At 40.4% G+C, this 19,922-nt stretch overlaps 3 protein-coding genes across 4 annotated transcripts in view; 2 read left to right on the forward strand and 1 right to left on the reverse strand.

Moving 5' to 3' along the window:
- Positions 1 to 1,641, reverse strand: part of CPEB3 (cytoplasmic polyadenylation element binding protein 3) — a 179,220-nt gene extending 177,579 nt beyond the window's left edge. For both annotated transcript variants that reach the window (XM_032608004.1, XM_032608000.1), the window contains exon 1: positions 1,489 to 1,641. The gene's annotated coding sequence lies outside the window, so the exon portion shown is untranslated. The remainder of the gene's footprint in view (positions 1 to 1,488) is intronic.
- Positions 1,642 to 1,728: 87 nt separating this feature from the next.
- MARCHF5 (membrane associated ring-CH-type finger 5) overlaps positions 1,729 to 19,922 on the forward strand; it is a 55,236-nt gene continuing 37,042 nt past the window's right edge. The window contains exon 1 of the mRNA XM_032608005.1: positions 1,729 to 2,089. Coding sequence (XP_032463896.1) covers positions 2,055 to 2,089 — 35 coding nt within the window. The 5' untranslated portion in view covers positions 1,729 to 2,054. The remainder of the gene's footprint in view (positions 2,090 to 19,922) is intronic.
- Positions 5,414 to 10,072, forward strand: LOC116741887 (40S ribosomal protein S6-like). The gene is given in 4 exon segments (XM_032609057.1): positions 5,414 to 5,420; positions 7,870 to 7,965; positions 9,257 to 9,640; positions 9,643 to 10,072. Coding segments are annotated over 4 exon segments (888 nt in total). The 3' UTR covers positions 10,044 to 10,072.

Genomic DNA, 19,922 nt, shown 5'->3' on the forward strand with positions numbered 1-19,922 from the left:
TTGGCATACAAGTCTTTGTGTAGACATTTTATTTCTCTTAGGCAGATACCAAGGAGTGGAATTACTAGGTCAGGTGCTTATCGCTTTTTTTCTTTTCTTTTGCTAATCACTCTTAAGATGAATAACAGAAATTTTTTTTCCTATTTCAAAGGATTTTTGACACAGCCAGGAAACAGAATTTTCATGAAAATACTACTATAAATTCTTTTTTTTCAATATGCTAAGATCAAATTCTATTTTTTGAGCGGCATGTATGTATCAATCTCCTTGTGGCTGACAATTGCTTAAGAGATAAATATGCAGTAAGGGAAGACTTACCCAGTAGGAGTAGCAATAAATAGGAATTTAAAATATCAAACACCCTGATTAAATTACTTATTTCCCTCCCCTGTCAGGGGCCTGCTTCTCATTTCATGAGAAAAAGGTGAAGCATTAATTATAATTAGTCATGTAAATTCCCAAAGCTTTTCATAAAAGCATCTTTCAGAAATCGGAGGCCAAATAAACTTCTGGTCACATGTTATTTTTGTTTTTCTTCCTGGTGATGTACACTCTAGTTCAAATATATTCAGGAAGCAGACTTTGAGCAGAGAATTAAGAGCGGATTATAAAATTCTACGTAAAAAAAAAATAAAGAGCTTAAGCAACACATTTTAATTTAAAGAAAAATCAAACCTCTTGCGGCAGAAATTAGGCATAATCAGGGGAAAACTACCAGACATCCTACCAATCGCTGCACTAGAGAACGTCACAGGTCATCCAAAAGACGCATTCCTGTGAGCCAACAGCTCTTTTCCTCCCGCCAAAGCTGTCCCTAGAGCGTCAGAGAATAAACCAACGAGCGATTCATGATTTTTCCCTTTTGATCCCCTCCCCTCCCCACACACACACACACACATCCACCTGCTTGGAGGTGTCAAGGCGACTAGAAATGGTTAACAGCGACCAGCAGCAGAGAGAGAAACAAACACCCCTGACGACCCACAGCTGAGTAAGCAAGAGCTGTTTATTCATGAACACGTTCCGTTTGGAGACTAGTGACGAGCCCTTGAAAGCCCAGGCACATTTTAGAAGGTTCCTAGAGAGGGAGGGAATAAACTCCCCCCATTACCCCGCCCCTCTCCCCCACCCCACCCCTCGTCGGGCAAACATACACCGAGAGGTTCTGGTGGGAACCACCTCGTCTAGGCAGCCACTGCCCTTCCGACCCCTCAGGAATAACCTCACGTACTAGAGCATCCGACCCCTCATGGGGGTTGCGTAACTCCCCAAAATGGGTTCAGATGCGGCAGACGCTGGCCCCAGCGCCGAGGGCTTCAGAAGGCACTTCTGCCACCCCCACCCCCGCCACGGCCCGCCCCGACGCCGCGGCCGCGACTGGGGACCCTGCCGAGAAATGGCCCTTTAGCCCGCCCCCCTGCCCTCACCTGGCTCGGTCCCACCTGAGCACGAGAGCTGAGAGAAAAGAAACAGACAGGGAGGGCTGACCTTGATGCTACTGACGGTGGAGTGGCACATCCCGCTGCTTCCTGGAAAGCGGCCCGCAGGACATTTTTCCCCCTGGAGGAAGGAAACGGGAGGGCGCCGGCCGAGCGGCGGCGGGCGCGACGGCGGTGGTCGGGGCGGGCTGTGCAGCCTCTTGCGGGGACGGTCCGAGGACTACATCTCCCAGGCTGCTCTGGGCCGCCTTGCGTCGTGACCCCGGCGCGCACTGAAGTGGTGACTCTTACCTCACAGAGGTAGCTCCTCCGCCGGCAGCAACTCGGCGCCCGCGGTCCATGGACCGGAACCCTGGGCGGACGGGCAGGAACCCGGGTCGCGATCGCCGCCTCCCCGCCCCAGGCTCCTCCCCCTCGCTCCCCACCGCCTCCTCCAGACGCCCGCGGGCCGCGCACCGCCACCGCCGGGCTCGCGGAGCCGCCCCGGGAGGCTGGGTGGGGGGTTCGCGGCTGCCGCCGGACTGAGGCCTACTCCGCCGCCTCTCAGTGCTATTGTCCCTGGGCCCGGCCCTGACCGGGCCCACTGGGGAGGCGAGTGCGCCGCCTCCGACGAAGATGCCGGACCAAGCCCTACAGCAGATGCTAGACAGGTACGGGCAGCCTTGGGGGAGGACGCGGGCCGGGCCTCGGGGCTCTTCGGAGCGGAGCCTAGCCTGCCGGGAGGAGTTCCACGGCCTGGGGGCCGAGTGAGGGGCAGAAAGTTTGGAGTCCGTACTTGGGGGAGGACGGAGCGGGCGGCCTGGGTGCGTAGACTTAAAGCGAAACTTAGTTACGGATTGGCGTCTGGTTTTGTCCGAACGCCGTTGCGAAGTGAGAGGGGTTCGTGTGAACCCAGAGAATTAGTTTTTCTTACTGTCCTCCTCCCCTCCCCCCAAACTGTGTTGAAACGTGTTTGTCAGCGCTGTCACTGGCAAGAAGGACCAGACTAATTCTCTGGGGAGTGATCCCCCTCCAATTTGTACACTCTTTACAAAAACCAAGGATAAGCATTCTTTTGGAAAGCCTGATAGACTGACTTCATTCCTCCTTCCTCCCCCATCCCATCCCCACCCCAAACTATAAGGTCACGAGTACCCGCAAGGGACTTTAACGGTCAGACCAGAGTAGAGGTTATGGAAAACAGCCGTAAGTCCAACCCTGAACACTTAGCGTATTTTACCATTCGTTGAGTTCATTGATAAAGTTTCATCTTATCATGGGGCAAGTTCCTGGGGGGGGGGGCTTGTCAGTAAAACTCTTTCTGTGAAATCGGCTGCACCGCCCTCTGCTGTTGAAATTCTAGGCCATGGGTTCTACCATGAATATTTGGAGACCCTTACTCCACATTTTCCCCTAAGCCACGACATAACTTCCTGGCCTAGCCAGTTAATGCATGTTGGGTTGCCTACAACTCTCAGTAGAGCATTTGCCACCCAGTTCAGCGTGTGATACAGGTCTTCCTACTGAGGAAAAGTCCAACTTTAAGGTTGGCAATGAAAGGCCAACCTTAAATGAGATTATACCCAGTTAAATGCTGTTTGGATCACACCCAGAACACAGGTCACTCAAGAGTACATCTTCTTCCACAGTGGCAGACATTTCCTTTGGAGCTTAGAATTTTGAGACATCTAAGTTGATAGAAATCATGTACTGACTTTTTCCAGTTGGGGTGACCCAGTGATTAATCCAGCCCTTGTTTGAGGGGAGCATTCAGGTCAAGTTGTATTGACTAACCCCTTTTTATGTAAGTAGTTTACAAGCTCCTGGAAGGCAGTAAACTTACACATCATTATTTATTTTGAAACCTACAGCAGAGCCTGGCACTAAGCAGGTCATCAGTAAATATTTCTTTAATGAATAAATGCATGAACTTTTTTGTCATTTTCCCCAGTGGTCTAGGGGTTTGATAATTTACCAGGTTTTACGAGGTAAATTATAATTTACCATACTGACAAATTATATAGGACTACTGAAATATGCCCACAGGAGACCACTTTCTGCCACTGCCAGTTCCAATCAAATGAGACCCTATTCTGGTGCTGGGTATTTTGTAATTAATTTTTTTTTCCCCCATGAGGGCCTGCTGCTTTCACTTTTATGTAGGTGACTTTTAGAAAAGTTTTTGTGTCCAAAAGCTGATCTGGCTTTCATACACTCTTTGGAGATTTCCATAAAAGTAAAAAAGCCGGGCTTCCCTGGTGGCGCAGTGGTTGAGAGTCCGCCTGCCGATGCAGGGGACGCGGGTTCGTGCCCCGGTCCGGGAAGATCCCACATGCTGCGGAGCGACTGGGCCCGTGAGCCATGGCGGCTGAGCCTGCACGTCCGGAGCCTGTGCTCCGCAACGGGAGAGGCCACAACAGTGAGAGGCCCGTGTACCGCAAAAAAAAAAAAAAAAAAAAAAAAGTAAAAAAGCCAAGGAGTGCTAGCCAGGCATTTAAAACATCTAATAGAAACATGGAAATTCTGGCTGCATGTACTGAAACAGGTGACTATAATACTGGCTTCCCTCATCTTCGGCACCTTTTTGACATACCTCAAGGTAGATTCTTTTTTTTTTTTTTTTTTTTTTTTTTTTTTGCGGTATATGGGCCTCTCACTGTTGTGGCCTCTCCCGTTGCGGAGCACAGGCTCCGGACGCGCAGGCTCAGTGGCCATGGCTCACGGGCCCAGCCGCTCCGCGGCATGTGGGATCTTCCCGGATCGGGATACGAACCCGTGTCCCCTGCATCGGCAGGCGGACTCCCAACCACTGCGCCACCAGGGAAGCCCCAAGGTAGATTCTTAAGATGACGTTCAAAGATCTTTATTATCTAAGTCAGTGTTTTGCAACGTGGCCCCACGTTGGAATCAACCGGGGGAACATTTTAAAATATGGATGGATGCCTGGCTCTGCCCACAACCAATTAATTCACAGATTTCTGGAGAATGGGGCCTGAGCATGTATATTTTAAAAAGTTTTCCAGATTTTATTGTAGTTGAAAATCACTTTTTTTTTTTGGTCACGCGGCACAGCTTGCTGGGGGATCTTAGTTCCCCAACCAGGACCAGGGATTGAATCCGGGCCCCCTGCAGTGGAAGTGTGGAGTCCTAACCACTGGACCACCAGGGAATTCCCACTACCCTAAATCCCAAGGGATTATTTCATGATAAGAGTACATTTTAGTGATGTAAGCTTGGCCAGAAATCTTAAAATTCTCATTTTGCCACTTACTAGCTATGTGACTTTGGACTTATATTCTGAGGTTCTACATCCTCATTTATAAAATGGCAATATCCTACCTCAGAGGATTGTGTAAATGAGAACACGTGTAAGCACTTTATAAAACAATAAAATGCTATTCATATGTTAGGCACGCAGAAGGTATTTAAGATTCTAGTGTAACCAACTAATGTAGCAATTCTCTCCCCACCACACACACACCCATCTCCATATTTACAGTATCATCTTAATCTGGGCTGGCCCTACATGCAAATTGAACACAAAGATACTTGATGGGTTCATCTGAGGAATACTGACAGGCCCAACAGACTAAAATATGTCAACCTGTTAGGACCTAGAATTCTTGCTTTGAATTTGGCTTCCCCCCAGCTTGGTCTTTGGGTGGCAATTTTTGAGGGATAGAATTTAGCTCAGAAACTTGCCCTTATTTTTATTTCTTCAGTGCAAGTTCTGTCCTTGAGAAGATTAGGAAATGTGTATAACATATATTGTTCTTCTGCTTCTAGGTTAAAATTAGGTATATTTTAGTGCTTATTAAACATTTGTATTTAATGAATTGACTTAATAAATATCAATGCATTTGCCTGTTACCATTCTAGGTCCTCGATATATGGTGGTAGTGAACATAAGCAAAAATGCTCATATGGAGCTTTAATTCTAGTGAGGTTTGTGTTCCATAAACTGTCAAATAAAATGAAGATTATATTTACATAACATGGATGGTATGTTCAGTTTATACACTTAGTCTTTCAAGGTTTTTTAGTTAATAGCAACTTATTAATAACTGAAGTTCAATTGCCTGGTCCTTTGTGAATAACTAAATTTAGTTTAGCAATTGTTTATCTTGATAAATTTTATTATTGCAGTATTTGTAGGTAGAAAGAGTATATATAGATATATATTTTGATTGCCTTTCATTTTTATAAACAGTAAGCAACTGTTTTAAATAAATTTATCATTTGAACCTTTTAAATTGTTTGAGAAGGGGGGTGGGAAAGTGGGTGGTTTTCTAGTGTCATGAATGATTTGGGATCACAAATCATTGCCCTGAAATTATAACCATTCATAAACTCAAACCTTTTATGTCAGGCTCTCTGAATCTCGGTCAGTTTCTCTTCCTTCCCTTCATTGCCATACTTTTTTAAGGAGACGTCTGTTATATATTATTCTATCACCATTAAACTTTCTCGTTTTCTCTTTTATTTCTCAAAATTAGGATTAAATGTATAGAGAATACAAAGAATACTGTAACAAACTGCAGGAATGAACCTCAGGTTTAAAGCCTGGTGAGAGATGCTTCTGGAAACTTGACTTTTGTGTACCCCTTTCACATTTAACACTCAGGAATTTGTTGAGGTTGTTTGCATCACTTACTTGCACCTGGTGAGTAGGTAAGGCATGTAGCCAGTGCCCCCAGAACAGTCAAATGGGAAGAAAAGCAGGGAGAATCATCTGCTCCCCACGAGCCTCCTGCAGTGGCAAAGTGAATTAGAATCCCCACTCTCAGGGTGTTGTCAGCCACACATGTACATCCTTTTAGAGGCTGTAGAGTGTTCTGATAGGAATGTACTATATTATCTTCTTATTTATATAACCATCTCTAGTTTCCATTAAAGCGACTTCTCATTCTCTGAAGCATATTTACTCCAATCATATCACTATCCCATTTTGACATTTACAGAACAATACCTAGAATTTAAAAACATTAGCAATTAGTTGTATTTGCTTCCATCTCTATGTAAAAAGTGGAAACATTACAGATAAAGTCCCCTTTGGCCACTATCCCCAGTCCCATATCTTCTCCCCATCCCCACTCCACTATCATAAATGGGTTTATGTTCTTCCAGTCTTTGTTTAATGCTTTTATATATACCGTATGTAATTCATAGTTTTGTTCTTGTTTCTAAAATTTAAATATATCAATCTACAATTGACTTTTTAAAATACTGAGTTCTGTGATATACAGCAATTAAAGAGAATATATATATATAATCCATTGTATTTACTTATCACTCTTTTTCTTTCTAAATCCGTTTCCCTGTTTGTGACATTTATATTCTTATTTTCTCCTTATTATCTCTTGTTGTAATTTGATTTTCATCCACCTTTCTTGTCCGTAGCTCTACTAAAAGTATACTAAAGATTATCAATACTTTCTTTTTTTTTTTTAACATCTTTATTGGGGTATAATTGCTTTACAATGGTGTGTTAGTTTCTGCTTTATAACAAAGTGAATCAGTTATACATATACATATGTTCCCATTTGTCTTCCCTCTTGCGTCTCCCTCCCTCCCACTCTCCCTATACCAATAATTTCTTAATCGGTAAACCTAATGACTTCTTTTCTTGGTCCTCATGTCCTTGACATATATGTAGTGGAGATGAAACTGGTGACCACCACCCCCTAACTTCTTGAAGCTGTTCTAGTCTACCACACTATTTGTCTTTTACTTTTTTCGCCTCTTATATATCACCTTACCCTTACTCTCTTCAGTCAATTAAGTATGGTTCAATCCTCAGCACTTATCATTCTTCTCTGAAAAGTATACCTGCTTACTATCTCACTATCACCTTTATTTGAGTGACTCCCAGATTTATGTCTTTATTCCTGACCTCTTTCCCACATTTTAGTGTCTGCATTCTAGCTGCCCAGTAGACATTTCCATTTGTGTATACAGAGTATTACTAGCGCCTTAACGTATCTAAAACTGAACTACTGCTATTTCCCTGGTGTTTACTTATCTTGACTTCCCAATTTTGGCCTTTGATAGGACCATTCTTCTAGTCTACCAGCCATAATACCTACATCTTCTTTGCTTTTTTCCTCCAAATCCACTTGCTTATCAGATACTATAGATTTTTCTTTCTCTGACTCCAGTTTTTCTCTACCAGTTTGACTTGCAGAGTGGTACCAGAATTTCCCAGTTTGACTTAATAGAGTGGTACCAGAATTGGCCAAGGCACACTTATCATGGCGTTTCCATACTTTAAAACCTGTCAGTCTCTACATCACCTATAGGATAAATTCTAAACTTTCAAGGCCCTGGTGAAGAGGTTTAGCTCTATTAATTATCCAATCCAGCCCCAGCCTTCCTTAACCATACTGTTCTGCACTGCACTTCATTGTCCTCTGGATATATCCTGCTGTACATCTTCTTATTTTTGCTTTAGATGACTTCCTCCCTTTTGACACCTGGCTAATTCTGACCCATCTTAGAATTCAGCTCAAGTATCACCTTGAAGCATTACACAGCTCCTTCAGGCAGAGTAAGTTACTTCTTCCTGTTTTTCCATAGAACCTTTATGCATTCATTTTAGTATATCACACCGTATGGTAATTTTTTTTTTTTTTTTTTTTTTTTTGCGGTTCGTGGGCGTCTCACCGTTTTGGCCTCTCCTGTTGTGGAGCACAGGCTTCGGACGCGCAGACCCAGCGGCCATGGTTCACGGACCCAACCGCTCCACGGCATGTGGGATCTTCCTGGACCGGGGCACGAACCTGTACAGTCCCCTGCATCGGCAGGTAGACTCTCAACCACTGCGCCACCAGGGAAGCCCTGGTAATATTTTTTTTAATGCACCTATCCCAGGTCTCAGAGCCTTCCACACATACCCTTTACCACCACCACCATGCACATTCAAGTGGAAGTTCACTGAGAACAGAAACTGTTCCCTATCCCATTTCCCCAGAAGGGGAAGGTACATTGGAGACACTGTTGAATCATGGTGTCTGTCTTTTCACTATTTATGACATATCAGTGCCTAGAATAATCTTGCTGAAGCACCAAATATTTATTTGCTCACAACCTTCTGTATTTTCTTAATTGCTTATTAAGCTTAAGTTCAAATTCTTTAACCTGGCCTTCAAGACCCTCCATAATCATATTTATTGTGCTCTCTATTATGTTTAAGACAGTGAGTATATGGCTGGCACCAGCTACCTTTTTAAAGCTTTGCTTCTGTTTAAGAATGAGTTCAGGGCTTCCCTGGTGGCGCAGTGGTTGAGAGTCCACCTGCCGATGCAGGGGACACGGGTTCGTGTCCCAGTCCGGGAAGATCCCACATGCCGTGGAGCAGCTGGGCCCGTGAGCCATGGCTGCTGAGCCTGCGCATTCGGAGCCTGTGCTCCACAGCGAGAGAGGCCACAACAGTGAGAGGCCCGCATACCGCAAAAAAAAAAAAAAAAAGAATGAGTTCATAAAGTATATATGTTTTGCCCAGGCCAAACTGATTCACTCACTGTCCTGTGTTCTTTTCAGCATCTTGTCTTTCAAAATTCTACCCACTCTTCAAGACCCAGTTTAGTTTCTGCCTCATTTATAAAGCTTTTCTGACCATTTCAGCCAGAAATATTTCCCCCCTTCTCCAGATTCATGTAGCAGTTCTTTACAGGCCACATGTACATACATGCCTCCCAACTCTTTACGTGCCATAGTTCATAAGATGAGAGATGGTAACATTTATATGGCACCTTGGAATACACTGGCAGGGGTTTAGATCTCTAGTGAAAGCTCCTTATGGCTGCTTAAAAGTACCCTAGCAAAAACGAAACACATAGCTCTTTTTTGTGGCGCCCCGGAGGCGGTCAGCCGCTTCAGAATAAAGCTGAACATTTCTTTCCCGACCACTGGCTGCCAGAAACTCATTGAAGTGGACGATGAACAAAAACTTCGTACCTTTTATGAGAAGCATATGGCCACAGAAGTTGCTGCTGACACTCTGGGTGAAGAATGGAAGGGTTATGTGGTCCAAATCAGTGGTGGGAACGACAAACAGGGTTTCCCCATGAAGCAGCGTGTCTTGACCCATGGCCAAGTTCGCCTGCTACTGAGTAAGGGGCATTCCTGTGACAGACCAAGGAGGACTGGAGAAAGAAAGCGCAAATCTGTACGGGGTTGCATTGTGGATGCCAATCTGAACGTTCTCAATTTGGTCATTGTAAAAGGGAGAAGGATATTCCTGGACTCACTGATACTACTGTGCCTCGTCGCCTGGGGCCCAAAAGAGCTAGCAGAATCCACAAACTTTTCAATCTCTCTAAAGAAGATGATGTCCGTCAGTATGTTGTGAGAAAGCCCCTAAACAAAGAAGGTAAGAAACCTAGGACCAAAGCACCCAAGATTCAGCGTCTTGTTACTCCACGTGTTCTGCAACACAAACATCGGCGAATTGCTCTGAAGACACAGTGTACTAAGAAAAATAAGGAAGAGGCTGCAGAATATGCTAAACTTTTGGCCAAGAGAATGAAGGAGGCCAAAGAAAAATGCCATGAACAGATTGCCAAGAGACAGAGGCTGTCCTCTCTGAGAGCTTCTACTTCTAAGTCTGAGTCCAGTCAAAAATGAGATGTTCTAAGAGTAACAAATAAATAAGATCAGACAAAAAAAAAAAAAATGAAACACATAATTACTTGTACTGGCTATAATTTCCTTAGAAATGAGAAATGGAAAATTTTCTCAGAATACACTATCCATATGGCAGCATGGTACAGTGATAAAAGCTGATGTTTTTGGTGTTTTTTTAATTTTTTAATATAATTTTTTTTTTTATTGGGATATAATTTACAAAATCTCATATTTTAGAGTTGAGGCCTAGGTTGCATCCATGCCTTTCTACTTAACCATGAGGCCTTGGGCAGACTGTTTAACCGTTCTGGGCTTTTGTTTCCTTATTTATTTAAGACAGAAATAATTATGTTTGCAGAGTTTGTGAAGATCAGAGACAAAGCGCATGGCATGAATATATGCTTAGTAAATGATCGCTTTCATTTTGGGGTATTTCCCTTTCCCTTTTTTGTAATGTGTCATAATTGTGGTAGCTCTTTGATAAATCCAAATACTTTAACTTCTATTCCACTTGGCTGGACAGACATATAAAGGGATATTTAGTCTTTTTTTTTTAATTTTAAAAATTTATTTATTATTTATTATTTTTATTTTTATTTTTGGCTGCCTTGGGTCTTTGTTGCAGGCTTTTCTCTAGTTGCGGCGAGCGGGGACTACTCTTCGTTACAGTTCCCGAGCTGCTCATTGGGTGGCTTCTCTTGTTGCAGAGCACGGGCTCTAGGCACGCGGGCTTCAGTAGTTGTGGCACTCGGGCTCAGTAGTTGTGGCTTGCGGGCTCTAGAGCGCAGGCTCAGTAGTTGTGGCACACGGGCTTCGTTGCTCCGTGGCATGTGGGATCTTCCCGAAACAGGGCTGGAACCCGTGTCCCCTGCACTGGCAGGCAGATTCTTAACCACTGCGCCACCGGGGAAATCCCGGATTTTTAGTCGTCTTTATGGTATAGTTCCTGTTTAAGAATACATGGGATGTGACACTTTTAATCCTGAGACAAAGCAAGCAGTTTGCAGTTTTTTCCATTGTTAAATTTAGGCGTTCCTTGCATTAACCAGAGTATGGTTCTCTAAGCATCTTCTTTTTTTTAATTATTATTTTTTTTTTTGGCTGTGTTGGGTCTTCGTTTCTGTGCGAGGGCTTTCTCTAGTTGTGGCGAGCGGGGGCCACTCTTCATTGCAGTGTGGGCCTCCCTTGTTGTGGAGCGCAAGCTCCAGACGCGCAGGCTCAGTAGTTGTGGCTCATGGGCTTAGTTGCTCCGCGGCATGCAGGATCTTCCCAGACCAGGGCCCGAACCCGTGTCCCTGCATTGGCAGGCAGATTCTCAACCACTGCGCCACCAGGGAAGCCCCCTCTAAGCATCTTCTGAATTAAGGACATGTTCTCTTTCCTTAAAACAGTCATGGAAATACTTTGGTAAGGCACCATATATAATAACAACAACAACAATATAAAGCTTGTTTCATTGCTCTCACTCCTGTATTCTGGAACTCTTCTATTCTGTTTCCCTCCAGTTTTCATCAAAGTGATCATAGGCAGGAGCCTATGATTTTCCAGATCTTTCTAATAATCCACTATAAACACCTACAGTCTGAGTCTACAAAGGTAGACTTTACTGCCAACTGTTTTATTAGATAACCATACCTATCTTGCTTCGTTAATTTATGTGCCAGTGAGAAACTATTCTATTGATGTTTCCTCCCCTTTTTTCCCCATATACTTTTAAAATAATTAACTTAATCATATAAACTAGTTTAGTCACAAATGAACCCTGTGAAATGAGGTTACCTTTGTCATCCATCCTTTGCCAACTGGTTTGTAATACCTAGCTTTATTTTAAAACCTTTCTGCTCCAACCACATTGGTTTTATCATTGTCCATGATCATATGCTCATGTCTATGTCTAAGGTTGTTTATGCTGTTATTCTTACTTCAGATACCCTTATTCTTTTCATTCCCCAATTGTCATCTCATTTGTAGTTCTTCCTTTTCATGAAACCTTCTCAGCTATTTCATCCTGTGTTTCTTATGGTCATCATCACATTTCTGTATTACCTTTGGTCACCAGCATCATTTCTTGGCACTCAGTGTTTTGTGTGTTTTTTTTTTATGTGATCCTTCTATGCATATATTTGTTCCTTAACTAGATTGTAAGTTTCTTAAATGTATTTCTTCTGGCATCAAATAGTGAGCATACTAAGTGCGTTCAAGTTAATTTAGGGGGAGATCTTGAATACTCTTTGATTTAAGGCGAATTAGATGTATATTCCTATAACTTTATAAATTTTACTGTTGAAAAGGATTTATATCAATAATTGGAAAAAAGTTATAATTTTACTTTAAAATTACATAGAAGTAAATGATTTTTTTAATAAAGAGTGGCATGTCATACATACAGATTAGTGACATTACCAGTACCAGTAAGGCCATACATTTATTTTAAGGAATAAGTAATATTCTTTAGAATTGTCTAGTTCTTTTTTCATGTCTTCATATTATAATAGTGATTTGTTCTTTGATCTCTGAACCAATCATGATAATTCCCAGATCTCCCGTTACTCTGTAACCTAATGAGCACTAACTTGGCTGGTGGAAAGGTGTGGAAGTAAATTATGAGTGTGTATTATCAGCAAGCAGGTGGCATTTAGACAACCTAGTGGAAGGAAAAGAGGGGTGGGAGAAAATGAATTGAGGATTTGAATAAATATCTTAAGCAGTGGTGTTGGCCTATTGAACAATTGGGGATGATCAAGAATCCAGGACCTTTTCCACTGAATACCAGGGTGCCAGGCAGGACTGCTGTATATGCTAATTTAGGTAAGAAAATGCATCCATAAAAACCTAGGCATAGATGTAAAGTTGACACCATCTTTCTCATCTCTATCGGTGCCATTATTGCTACTGTTCATTTGGTGGTTATGTATGTGCCAGACAGTTCTTAAGCAGTTTCATGATCACTTGTTTAATCCTTTACAATAGAGAATCTTTTTTTAAAAATTTATTTTACTGAAGTATAGTTGATTTACAATGTTGTGTTAATTTCTGCTGTACAGCAAAGTGACTCAGCCACACACCTACATACGTTCTCCTTCGTATTCTTCTCTGTGGCTTATCACAGGACACTGAACATAGTTCCCTGTGGTATACAGTAGGACCTTGTTGTTTATCCATTCTATATATATTTGTTTGCATCTGCTTATCCCAAACTCCCAATCCATCCCTCCCTCTTGGCAACCACAAGTCTGTTCTCTTTGTCTATGAGTCTGTTTCTGTTTCATAGATAAGTTCATTTGTGTCCTATTTGATTGATTGATTGATTGATTTGTGGTACGTGGGCCTCTCACTGTTGTGGCCTCTCCTGTTGAGGAGCACAGGCTCCAGATGCGCAGGCTCAGCGGCCATGGCTTATGGGCCCAGCTGCTCCGCGGCATGTGGGATCTTCCCGGACCGGGGCACGAACCTGCGTCCCCTGCATCGGCAGGCGGGCTCTCAACCACTGCGCCACCAGGGAAGCCCTGTGTTCTATTTTAGGTTCCACGTGTAAGTGATATCATATGGTATTTGTCTTTCACTTTCTGACTTACTTCACTAAGTATGATAATCTCTAGGTCCATCCATGTTGCTGCAAATGGCATTATTTCATTTTTTTATGGCTGAGGAGTATTTCTGTGTGTGTGTGTGTGTGTGTGTGTGTACACACCACATCCTCTTTATCCATTCATCTGTCGGTAGACATTTAGGTTGTTTCCATGTCTTGGCTATGGTGAATAGTGCTGCTGTGAACTCAGGGGTGCATGCATCTTTTTGAATTACGGTTTTGTCTGGATATGTGCCCAGGAGTGGGATTGCTGGATAATATGACAACTCTATTTTTAGTTTTTTGAGGAACCCCTATACTGTTTTCCATAGTGGCTGTACCAATTTACAATTCCACCAACAGTGTAGGAGGGTTCTACAATAGGGAATTTTAACATAAAACCTTTTTTATGCTGAGAGCTCCTTTGGAAGTTTAGTTAAGCTTATGGGTTCCTTCTCAGAATGTTTTGAAAGAATAAAACAAAATATACAGGTCAGAAATGGACAAATTACGTTGAAATACAGCTACCAAAATATTAAAAATGTGACATGGTAATATGAGCTTTAAAACAAATACAAGATCTATTACTGGTGGGTCTGATAGTTAATTTCAAATTAGCAGTGGGTTAAATGTTATTTTGAGATCTGCACAGCTGTAATAGGAAAATTTCTGGTCACTGTACTAATTTCTAATTGCTGTATGCTAATATTACTATGAGTTGTTTATTCACCATTGAAGGAAAACTGAATTTTATTTAGAGTTTAGTGAAAATAAAGGTATAATTACTTTTTTTCCCATCCAAATTTACCAATCCCGTAAATGTTTCATGAACCTCAGGTTAAGAACCACTGCATTACAAAAACTCTGAAAGAGCTTGTCATTAAACCTAAAATAAGTGGTAAGCAGGAATTTGAACTCAGGCATCCCAAGTTCTTTAACCAGTTAGAATATCCTGAACTCACAAAATCTTTTCCCCAAATTTAGCTAGCTTTTTTCCTTAGAAAAAAGGATCTCAAGCATTTTGCTTACTATTTAAATTAAAAACCAAATAGCTTCTAAAAAATGTTTACATTGAATGTAAAATAAAATTTCATTTTTGTATTATGGTGAGTTGAGGAAACTTACAAAGGGAAAAAGGAAAGAAGGATGGCCAGAGCAGAGGTTCTCAAACTTCGGTATCACGATCACCTGAAGGGTTTGTTAAAATACCACGTTGGTGATTCCTCAAAAAAGTTAAAAATAGAATTACCATGTGACCCAGCAATTTCACTTCTGGGTATATATCCTAAAAGAATTAAAAACAGGATCTCAAAGAGATATTTGTACACCCATGTTCGTAACAGTATTATTCACAATAGCTAAAACTTGGAAGCAACCTTGGTATCTAAGACCAATGAATGGATAAGCAAAATGTGGTATATATACATACAATGGAATAGTATTCAGCCTCATAAAAAGGAAGGATACTCTGCAATATGCTACAATGTGGATGAACCTTGAAGACACAGAAAGACAAATACTGGATGATTCCACTTATATGAGGTACTTAGAGTAGTCAAAATTATAAAGACAGAAGGTATAAGGTTGGCTGTCAGGGGCTTGGGAGAGAGGACACTGGAGAGTTGTTTAATAAGTATAGAGTTTTATAAGATGAAGAGTTATGGGGATGGGTGGTTGTGATGGTAGCACAACAGTGTAAATGTATTTAATACCACTGAACTATACACTTAAAAATGGTTAAGATGGCAAATTTTATGTTATATATTTTACTGCAATAAAAAAAGAATTTTTAAAGAAATTTAAAATAAATAAAATTTTAAAATGTAGTGTTGGGTCCCATCCTCAGAGTTTCTGATTCTGCCGGTCTGGGGTGGGACCTGAAACTGCATTTCTAACAAGTTCTCAGATGATGCTTCTGCATCACACTGAACACTGCTTAGAGATTGGAGGATTGAAGAGAAGAAGGGGAGGAAATGACTCAAAGAGAAACTCTTAATTAGAATTTTGTCAGATATTACAACCTCTTCTTAGGGGTGGACTTGAAAGGTTTTTGGCTTTGTCCTTTGAAATGGCAAATAGCCAGTTCTCACCTTTTAAGGGTATTAAAATTGCCATCCTATAAACTATAACATTAAAATATGTAATAAAGTAGAATTATAGTTAAATTGATCCTGCAATGCAAATATTATAGCATTGTCAGTAAGAATTTTTAATTTCAAAATGTTTGGTTTTATCTTTGTTGGCTGTTTTTATCTAAGAAATGACCTGATCCAGTAGCCAGAATCAGGAGCATATTTTTGCCCTGTGTGAGAAATTGAAAAACTTGCAAGACTCAAAGTACTTGCAGTGGAAATTAGATTTATTTAAGCCTTTTCAGCTCAAGTTGCGGTCAGTAGGAAACAAAGCCGTTGACAAAAAATAGTGCCCTTTTAAAAGCTGTTTAAGAGTCTACATTATATGATTGTTCGGGGCTATCCCTTATATCCAGTTTCTCACAATCTATAACAAGATTGTTTGGGTTGTGTCTGATAGGAATCTGCCCCAAACTGGTTAAACCAAAAAAAAAAAAAAAAAAAACTGTGGGTTTATGTAAGTGAACAGTGCAAGGGTATATTTAGCTTTAAGCACAGCTTGATCCATGTCTCAAACGAAGTCATCAGTTTCTATCTTTCAGCTTCCTCTGGGTTCTTTAGGCTCCACATTGTGGCTCTCCTGGCAGCAGAGCCTCACACCCTCATTTAGGTTCACACTTTTCCTGCCTTCAGGCTCAGTGGAAAAGGAAGTCTTTGTACCAACTTTCCCAGCAAAAATTCTGAAGTTCACTCTAATGAAACTAGCTTTATAGGCCCAGCCTCTCAATAACTGTAATCTAGGACATGGGATACTCCCTTAAACCAATCTAGGGATTACTCTTCCTGGAGCTGGGGATGTGGGACTAACTGCCTAAATAAACCACATACATGGCTGATGTTGGAGAGAAGAGAGTGGTTTTCCTTAAAAAGTATGGTATACTTTTTGTCCCTAAAAAAGAGAAATTGTGCTGTACATTAAACCACAAGCTTCTACTCTCTCCTCTATTCTAAGATCTTGAGAAACTCTAAACCCATCATTTTCAAACAACCTCTTTTCTCCCTAAATGGAAGGAGGTGGGGAATTGGGGAATAAATAGCTGAAATAGATTGCATCAAGGAGGGAGTAGGGTATGGGGAAGCAAAGGGGGAAGGCATAATTTTAAGACCTTCTTAGGTGATATTCCTGGTCAGCCTATTAGAAGTTTTTTTTTTAAATGAGGGAAGAGAAGATTCCTATACATACTTTGTTCCCTCCCCTCATTTCCAGCCCTGAAGACTAATAACTGTCTTACAGGCTGTCTGCCTAAAAACATTTATGTGAACATTTTTATATGCTTTAATTTCCCATGTACCTGGCCCTTATTTCACAGACTAATATTCTTTCCATATTATGTAGATTAAACTCATATACCTAGTAAGGTAGTAAATCAGTTAATAAATTCTTTAGAACCTAACATTTTCTGTGCTGTTATTTATATTAAAAATATTTAGTCATCAGAAGCAATTATTTCTACCTTAAGTAAATCCAGTAATTATCCCTTTCACACAGTCTGCTTTCTCCAATATGTTTGCTTTTTTTTACCTGCCATTTTTCTACACCAGCAGTTCCCAAACTTTATTGAATATTGGGATCACCTTGAGAGCTTGTTAAATCACAGATTTGTAGGCCCTCTTCCTCTAGAGTTTCTTATTTACTAGATCTGGAGTAGAGCCAGAGAATTTGCAAGTTCCCTAGTGATCCTGAACTACTGGTCCTGAGACCTTTGTTTTGACAATCCCTGCAATAAAATCACTTGCCCCTGCTAATTTCTGCTATCACTCCTCCCTGAAACCTTTCCTGATCTATCCAAATTGATCCTTCCTTCTTAAAATGGATGTACCTATGGTAATTTCACTGGAACCTTAAATCTCTTGTATCTACTGGATGTAGCCCCAATTAAATTATAGGGTTTTCTAGATAGGTACAATCTTCCATTTATTTTGTTTGTGCAACCACATGGAATCAGTGAATGCTCAGTAAATGTTGCTGGCAATTTCTGTAATTTCCAGTTGCTTGTTTGTTTTGTACTATTAAGTTAGAAGTCTTCATTTTATATAACATTTACTTGTATCTAAATTATAATTTTTAGGTGAAGTAATTTGGTGGTGTTATCAGAAGCTTACGTATTGTGGGCAATACTATTTGATCTCAGATGACCATTATCAGATGTACTGTTTAGCGATTAGAATAAATAGAAAATGGATGTGGTACGTTGGTAGATGTTGAATATCAGACTTTTTGAGAGTATTATTATCAATAAGGGGTTTTTTTTAGTATCTATAGGATAATTTCAGTTAATCTCTAATGAGCATTAGCTTCAAAATCCAAATTTGTAAGCTGTATACTCACTGTCACTATGAATCAAACAATAAAAACAAGGTTATGGGTATTAACACTTCCAATTAGGTTTAACACCTAATAAATTTTCACTGTAAATCATTCAACTATCTTATCTACCATAGTTGTGAAATTAGAAAAAAAATCCGGAAAGTGCCTCTTTTAAATGTTAGTTGAGTACCTTCTAAAAAGTAAAACTGTAAAAGTGTTTATTTAGGGGTGAAGTACACTAATGTCTGAAACTTTGAAATGCATCAAAAAATAAGATTGATGAAAGAATATGTAGTAAAGTACATATGTAGCAAAATGATAAGAATTGTAGAATCTAGGTGTTAAGAATATGGATGTTCACCAGTTTTTCAACTTTTTTCGAAAGTTTGAAATTTTTCCTATTAAATGTTGGGGAATAAACTTATACTTATCCAGAATTTATGGGGATTATAGCTATACAAATATTCCCATTATAGTGGTATATGAAGCTGCCATTTATGTAAATTAAAAACATAAATATAGGCAATTTTATTTGGTTCAACTTAGTATTAAGGTTCTTTACATTTTATTTTGTTTTTTCCTGATGACTGGAAATTGGCTTAATTTAAGATTCAGTTCACCTTAATACTGATTAATTATGCTGGTCTAGATGTACTTAGCTACATATATGTTCCATTGTTGATATGAAAAACTTACAAGAACCTAGAAATATAGTTTCTAGATATTCTGCCTATATTTTGTTACCAAAATATGGTTTTCATTTCCCAGAGGTATACAATTATATTTACAAAATTACCTTGGTTAAATGGGGAAAATATATACTAACACCTCAAATAACTGGTTTATTTGCTGTATACTTGTCAATTAAAATTTTATGAAAAAAACTAGGTTGAAACCCACTCAAATCATGGATATTGATGATGGTTGCCAGTGTGAATGACTTAGTGCTACTGAATTGCAATCTTAAAAATGGTTAAAGTAGTAAATTTTATGTTATGTATATTTTACCACAGTAAAATTTTAAAGAATAAGGAGGTGGAGGAGGAGGCATTTCTGGATAACCGTAAGATAGCACGAGGGCCCAGACAGCTTGGCTGAGGTGGGTCAGAGGGTCAGGCATGCTCAAACAAATGCTCCCTACCTCGTTTTTACCTAGGTAGGTCAAATGAAATCTGACTGAATTTGAAAGCTGAGTAAAAGCACAATTTTGGATATTGTTGCCACGTATGCACTTCAGTTTTTTTTTTCCCTATTCTAATTGTGAAGTTTTAATTGGAGCACACAATTAAAATTCATATTGTTCTACAGACTGGAGACCTCACCCAATTAAAATTCATATTGTTCTACAGACTGGAGACCTCACCCATATGTAGTACCTGACTATATATAGTCTTTCCCACTGAGCATAGTTAAGTTCTGACAGAGCCATTTATCTAATTAAGTGAAATGTGCACAGTAAGTGACAAGCTTTAATTAGCAGTTTCCTATTGTGCAGTCAAACTTTAACGTGGTAAAGGGGAGTGAATGGTGTCATTGAGTTAAATTGTATTTGCCCTAATGGAAATTGGTGTCAAAACTTGTGTTGACAGGAAAAAAATAAGGAATTGCAACCTAATTCCACAAGAACAAATTAGAGTTCATGAAGTATCCTCAAAAGCAAAATGGGGAAATGTTTAAAAATTAACCATCTCAATAGAATTTTTTAAAATATAAGCATCCCAGACTTGACTTTTAGATTTTGAATATAATATAATTTAATTCCCACAAAAAAGGAAAACCAATCATACCTATAATGGAAACATGTAGGCCCCAATTTTTTTTTTTTTTGCAGTACGCAGGCCTCTCACTGCTGTGGCCCCTCCCACTGTGGA

This window comes from Phocoena sinus, chromosome 16, assembly GCF_008692025.1.
Source record: "Phocoena sinus isolate mPhoSin1 chromosome 16, mPhoSin1.pri, whole genome shotgun sequence".
In the NCBI taxonomy this organism is placed as follows: domain Eukaryota; kingdom Metazoa; phylum Chordata; class Mammalia; order Artiodactyla; family Phocoenidae; genus Phocoena; species Phocoena sinus.